Source organism: Muscardinus avellanarius (assembly GCF_963383645.1).
Source record: "Muscardinus avellanarius genome assembly, chromosome: 19".
Classification (NCBI taxonomy): domain Eukaryota; kingdom Metazoa; phylum Chordata; class Mammalia; order Rodentia; family Gliridae; genus Muscardinus; species Muscardinus avellanarius.
Window position 1 is genome coordinate 48,701,622 of NC_137805.1, and position 7,328 is coordinate 48,708,949.

The window sequence follows — 7,328 nt, forward strand, 5'->3', positions numbered from 1 at the left end:
TACACCCTCAGTCCTATTTTTCATTCTTTATTTTGAAACAGGGTCTCACTAAGTTGCAGAGGGCCTCAATTGCGAAGCTGTAGCTGGCTGAAAACCTGTGATCCTCCTGTCTCTGTCTCGCGAGTACTGGGATTTCAAGTGTGCTCCACCATGCCTGGCTCATATTTATCATTTTTTGTGGCAAAATGCCTAAAATTTATTCTTAGTAAGCCAGGCGTGGTGGCACACAGTTTGTAATCCCAGCATTCAGGAGGTTGAGACTGGAGGATCGTGGTTCACAGACAGCCTCAACTACTTAGTGAGGCCCTCTGCAACTCAATGAGACCCTGTTTCAAATAAAGAATAAAAAATAGGGCAGGGGGTGGAGCTCGGAGATCAAATGCCTCTGGGTTCCATCCCCAGACTTAATAATAATAATAATAATAATAATAATAATAATAATAATAATAATTATTCCTAGTGATTTTAAAGAATACCATATATATGCATATATGTGTGTTTGTGTTGTTATTAACCATAATCACCATGTTTTTTTTTTATTTTTACAGAAAATACAGCATATGTTAATCAAAACAGAAGGGACTTTTGGAAAGGTATTATGGCACCTAGTGAAATCCCAACAAGACTTGAATTTCAGGAAGATGAGGAACCAGCAAAGCTCTAGGGACTTGAACAATTAATAACATTCAGAGCAAATGATTTCCAACATCTGAATTTCTTAGAAAAAGTAAAAAAATTAGCCAGGTGTGGTGGTGCATGCCTATAATTCCAGTACTTGGTAGGCTAAGACAGGAGGATTGCAAGTTTGAAAACAGCTTCAGCAAATAGTGAAACTTTCATCAACCTAGGGAGATTCTGTTTCAAAATAAAAATAAAATAGGGCTGGAGGTGTAGCTTGGAGGTAGAACACCCCTATTTCAATCCCCAAGACCACAAAAAAAAAAAAAAAAAAGTTAAACATTAACAGAGGAAAGCATCTGATTGGTAGGCTTGGGACTTGGTTCCACTGTTACCCATGGATCAATCAACTATGACCCAGGAATCAAAGCAGCAAACTATAAAATTACTCCTTCTGGAGGAAGCAGAAAGCACTGTAAACTCAAAAGCTTAACTTATGCAAAGAGCTGCCTCCCACAAACCTACTCACCACATGCTGAGTTAATACACTGACCCAGTGCCCATAACAGCCCCAGAGATACCAGAGTAAGCAAGACAGAGTCTCTGGCCTCCTCTAGTTCTTGTCACTTTCAGACACCATGGAAGCTACCAAGGACCTTCACCAAAACTGAGCTGAGATATAGTGGATCAAATATATAACTCTCACCCTGCTCCAGCATTAAGGAAAAATGTCAACGGGCTTGTTCTCCTTCCATTCTTAGCTAACTTCAGTTTTCTCCCAGGATGAAAAACAGGGATGCCTGGAGGTGTTCAGGAAAAACTTATCACAGGAGACTAGACCGGAGCAGCGCTCAACCCTGCCCTGGCTACACCTCAGTGCTCATGGCCTAAGGCCACGGAGAGCCGATAAAGGCCGCAGCCTAGCCACCTCAGACCAGACCCAAGGCGTCCTCTCCGGAGTCCAGCAATGAAGCTCCTTTTCCCCATCTTTGCCAGCCTCGTGCTGCAGTACCAGGTGAAGACAGGTAACAAGGACTCCAGGGCTTGAGAGGGTCGCTGAGCACAAGCAGGGAGCTGGGTTTTCATGGTGGCAGAGCCCAGAGATGCTGAGCCCAAGGAGAGACCTATGGCCTCCATCACACACCATCCCTGGTGCATGCCCTCCAGCCCCAACCCTATGCCCTCTCTGATGGGGACCCAGGGAGGGAGCTACAGGGAAAGTACAAGACTGTTGTCCATTCGGAAACTATCCAATGATCTAAACTGCTTCCTGACTGAGCTGAGTGTATCTACCACTTTCAGGCTTGACCCAGGCCTACCTCGTTTCAGCTCTGTTTTTGAACTATCTCTTTTTGTGTTTTTTGTTTGTTTGGTTGGTTGGTTGGTTTTGGGTTGTTTGTTTGTTTGTTTGTTTGTTTGTTTGTTGTAGTATTACGGATGGAACCTGGGGAATTGTTCCTCTTAGATATACCCTCAGCCCTATTTTTATTTTTTATTTGGAAACAGGGTCTCACTAAATTGCAGCCTCTCTAAGTTGCTGAAGCTGGCTGCGAACCCGCAATCCTTCTGTCTCAACCTCTCAAGTACTGGGATTACAGGCCTGCGCCACCAGGCCCAGATAATTTCATCTATCTCTAAAGCAAAGGTCCCAATCAGTTTGTGCCTTGGTGCAGGAAGGAAGAAATTCTCACCTTCAGACGCCAAAAAATCTTCCTCTTGGAATTTAGTAGACAGGTCCATGTTCTCCATTTCAGTTCTTTCAGATTTTTTTACTCTTACTGCTTCTTTTGGCTTTTAGCTTTAAAAAAAAAAAAAAAAAAACGTTTTCTGGCCAAAGAGAGGGTTATTTTTGAAAAAGAAAGGAACAGCATGGTGGTTTGTTTTATGATTCAAGCATCACCCAGATATTTGGTGTAATCAGCAATAAGCCAGGGAAGGAAGAGAAAGGGTCAAAAATGTCGCCAGTGGTTTTACTTGGAACCCCAAGAGGAGGACAATGTGACAGACAGGTGTGCCTGTGTCCTGGCAAAGTCGCTGAACCGCTTTGCTTTGAGTTTGGAACCTATACCAGTGTAATGGGGTTAATCCATGCAGTGGCCTCTAATACATGAATCTTCTGTTTGGTATTTGGTGAGAGAACAATGGGGAAACAGATTGTCCTTTGAAAATTACTTGATGTGACATAATTGCTTCTAATTAGCCAAGCATGGTGGCACACACCTGTAATCCCAGTACTTGGGAGGCTGAGACAAGAGGATCGTAGGTGTGAAGCCACTCTAAGCAACTTAGTGAGATCCTGTTTCCAAATTAAAAAAAAAAATAGGACTGGAAATAAAATGCCCCTGGGTTCTATTCTCAACACCATACAGACCAAAAAATGCTTCTAATTTATGTAACAGTGCAATTATTAAGATGGGTGAGGGAGAAAGAAAAGCTTTTTTAGTTCAAGGGAAAAAATGAGTCATGGGGTAGGAAAATCACCTGATGACAGTGATTGAGAGATCTTATGGGAAATTAAAAATCACAGATAAAATATGGAGATTCTTTTGATAGAGATGAAGTCAGAGCTGTAATATAAGCACGGACTGCAAGGATCAATGATATTTGTCAAGAAAACAGTACCTGAGCTGGGCATGGTGGCACATGCTTGTAATCCCAGCACTTGGGAGGCTGAGACAGGAGCATCACAGCTTCACAGTTGTTCTCAGCAACTTAGTGAGACCCTGTTTCCAAATAAAATACAAAGTAGGTCTGGAAGTGTAGCCCAGAGGTAGAAGGCCCCTGGGTTCCATCCCCAGTACCACAAAAAAAGAAAAAAAAAAGAAGACAGCACCTTTTTTTGGTGGTGCTGGGGTTCCTGGAAACCCTTCTACCTCCGGGCTACACTCCCAAACCTATTTTATATTTTTTATTTGGAAACGGTCTCTTATGCCAGCGTGGCCGCCTTCGAACCTGTGCGATCCTCCTGTCTCCGCCTCCCAAGTGCGGGGATTACAAGCGTGCGCCACCACGCCTGGCAAGACAGCACCTTTCAAAGTACTATGAAGCCGGGTGTGGTGGCGCACACTTGTGAGCTCAGCATTTGGGAGGCTGAGGCTGGAGGATCACGATTCGCAGACAGCCTCAGCTACTTAGTGAGGCCCTTTGCAACTCAGTGAGACCCTGTTTCAAAATAAAGAATAAAAATAGGGCTGGGGGTATAGTTCAGAGGTAGAATGCCCCTGGTTTCCATCCCCAGTATCGCAAAAAGAAAAAAAATTTTTTTAAAAAGAAAGTACTATGAATTATCTTTTTTTTCTTTATTTGTGTGTGTGTGTGCGTGTGTGTGTGCGTGCATGCGTGCGTGCGTGCGTGTGTGTGTGTGTGTGTGTGTGTGTGTGTGTGTGTGGTATTGGGGATGGAATCCAGGGTCAGTCTACCTCTGAGCTACACCCCAGCCCTATTTTTTTATTCTTTATTTTGAGGACCTAAGTAGTTGAGGTTCTGTCCAAGAACCTCGACCCTCCTATCTCAGCCTTCCAAGTGTGCGCCACCACACCTGGCTCTGGGTTATCTTTTAAGATTCTTCTTTGGCTTATTTTAATGATTGATTATTTATTTGTTTGTTTGTTTATTGTAGTACTGGGGGTTGAACCCAGAGGCATTCTACCTTCAAGCTATACCCCAGCCCGATTTTGTATTCTTTTTTTTTTTTGCAGGTCTGGGGATGGAACCCAGGGGCATTTGACCTCCGAGTTACACCCCCTGCCATATTTTTTATTCTTTAATTTGAAACCGGGTCTCACTGAGTTACAGAGGGCCTCACTAAGTAGCTGAGGCTGTCCGCGAACCGCAATCCTCCAATCTCAGCCTCCCGAATGCTGGGATTACAAGCATGTGCCACCACGCCTGACGTATTCTTTATTTTTTGAAACAGTGTCCTACTAAGTTGTGGAAGGCCTCACTAAGTAGCTGAGGCTGTCTGCATATCTGCAATCTTCTTGTCTCAGCCTCCAAAGTACTGGGATTACAAGTATGTGGCACTACACCTGGATCTTATTTCTTATTTTTGAAACAGGGTCTCACTAAGACTAAGGTTGTCAATGAATCTGCAATCCGCCTGTCTCCGTCTCCTAAGTACTGGTAATACAGGCATTCATCACCATGCCTGGCCAGTGTACAGACTTTTTTTTGGTAGTAGTACTGGGAATTGAATCCAGGGTCATTCTACTTCTGAGCTATATCTGAGCCCTATTTTTTTTTTTTCAGTACTAGAGATGGAACCCAGGGGCATTCGACCTCCAAGCTACACCTCTAGCCCTAATTTTTATTCTTTATTTTGAAACAGGGTCTCACTAAATTGTGGAGGGCCTCACTAAGTAGCTGAGGCTGGCTACGAACTTGTGATCCTCCTGTCTCAGGCTCCCAAATACTGGGATTATAAACGTGTGTCACCATACCCAGCCTGGTTTATTTTATTTAACATGATGTCTTCCAGTTTCATCCATTTTTTTGGAAGTGGCACTTTTTTATGGCTGCACAGAAAGATAGCTGTTGCATGTTCTCTCTCCTATATGGAAGTTTAAAAACAAGAAAGACCATCTTAGGATAGAATAGTGATTTGAGGAGGGAGAGGGGAGTAGAGAGAAGCTGGATTTGGTCAGTGTACACTGTATGACTGTATGCATATACTAAAATATCCCACTGAACCCCATGGGCATATGACAGTTCATACATGTTAATAGCCAGGTTCTGTTTGCACACCTGTAATCCCAGTAGTTGGGAGGCTGATGGCAGGAGGATCAGAGGTTCCAGGCTAGCCTCAGCAATTTAAGAGACCCTCAGCAACTTAGTAAGACCTTGTTTCTTTTTGGGGGGTGGTGCTGGGGATTGAATCCAGTGACATATTACCTTTGGGCTATACCTCCAGCCTTATTTTATTTTATTTGCCTAGAAATAAGGGTCTCACTACATTGCTGAGGCTGACGTCGAACCTGCGATCATCCATCCTTGTCTCAGCCTCCCAAGTACTGAAATTACAGGCATGTGCTACCATACCTGACCGAGACCCTGTTTCCAAAAAAAAATTAAAATAGATTTGTAGGTGTTGCTCAGTAGGAGAAAATATATATTAATTAAATTTAATTAAACCATAGATAAAATATGGTAGTTTTTTAAAAGAGATGAGGTCAGAGCTATAATAATGAGCAGGACTTCTAAGGGAGAGTGTTCAGAAAGACTGAAAGTGATAAAAAGTTTTATTTTTTCTTGAATAAATTTGATGACAGATTTTATTCTCACTGGTATTTTCTTAGGACCATAAGGATAGAGTTAGGGTAAGTTTGCGATGTCTAAGATGCTAAACAGGAGGCCAAATCTGCTATCCTAAAGCGGAGTGTGGTGGGTGGCTCATGCCTGTAATCCCAGTACTTGGGAGGTTCAGAAAGAAGAATGACAATTTTGAAGACAGCTTCAGCAAGTGGAGAGACTCATCAACCTAGTGAGACCCTGTTTCAAAAGTGGCGCACACTTGTAATCCCCGCGCTTGGGAGGCTGGGACAGGAGGATCGCACAGGTTCAAAGCCAGCCTCAGCTACTTAGTGAGGCTCTCAGCAACTTAGACCCTTTTTCCAAATAAAAAATATAAAAAAGGTCTGGGAGTAATAGCCCGGAGGTAGAAAGCCTCTGGGTTCCACCCCCAGTACCACAAAAGATAAAAGAAAAAAGAAAAAAAGAAATAGGACTGAGTATAGCTCAGAAGTAGAACGCCTCTAGGTTTAATCCCCAGCACCAAAAAAAAAAAAAAAAAAGGTGCTATCCTAAAAACAATTGGTTGTGCTCCCTATTCTTTACTCTTTGTGTCCTTAGATTATTAGTCAAGGAAAAGAAACTAAACAGGAGATGTATTTGGATTCCAGAGGTGTACAGAGACCCCCTAACAGCAGTTTCGGGATCATTTGTCGTTATCAACCTATTAACCTTGGCCCAACGGTTTTCTTTCTTCCTTGGGCAGAATTTTGGAACTTTCAAAGATGTTTAATGGGCTTTGGGAGATGCAAGAACCAGTGCGGTGCAGATGAAAAAGAATTGCAGAAATGCAAGAAGAGAAAATGTTGCATCGGACCAAAAGTGGTTAAACTGATAAAAAGCTACCTGAGGGGTGAAGTGTCCCAGATCCCTAATTTAGACGCTGAAGACTTTCTCAAAAGTTACAAGAATTCTAATGCAATACAAAGAAATTATATTTTATCTCCTCTGCCCGAAATCAAAATCACCAGCCCTTTACCCATTGCCACCTCTGACACGATCCTGAACGCCACCACGGTGAGCTCCAGCCCCACCGGCACCAGGACCCCAAGACATTTCACACACACTGCTGCTTCCAACAAGAGCGACATCCAACAGAGCAGAGACTCCGCCAGTGCCTCCCTGGCACCTGCGCCACCGTAAACGCCTTCGCCCTGCCCGGAGCGGGAGGAAGCAGCTGCGCAGGGGGGCGGCAGCATCAGGTTCCTGTTTCCACAATCTATCAAAACCATCATCTATTGTCCATCATTCAATAAATACTGTTTAAGCACCTACACTTTCTGAAATGTTATCATTACCACAGAAGCTTCGAAGAAGAGGGAGAGGTACAGATGGATGGAGTTTTAAGTTTAAGATGCCCAAGAGAAGCCAGGCACGGTGGTGCACACCTGTAATCCCAGTACTTGGGAGGCTGAGACAGAAGG

At 43.5% G+C, this 7,328-nt stretch overlaps 1 protein-coding gene across 1 annotated transcript; it reads left to right on the forward strand.

Moving 5' to 3' along the window:
• Positions 1-1,585: 1,585 nt before the first annotated feature.
• On the forward strand, positions 1,586-7,047 carry DEFB129 (defensin beta 129; the record flags this gene model as incomplete). The annotated part of the gene is made up of 2 exons (XM_080716541.1): positions 1,586-1,643; positions 6,611-7,047. 2 exons carry the CDS (start codon positions 1,586-1,588, stop codon positions 7,045-7,047), a joined length of 495 nt encoding a protein of 164 aa, XP_080572667.1.
• Positions 7,048-7,328: the final 281 nt, after the last annotated feature.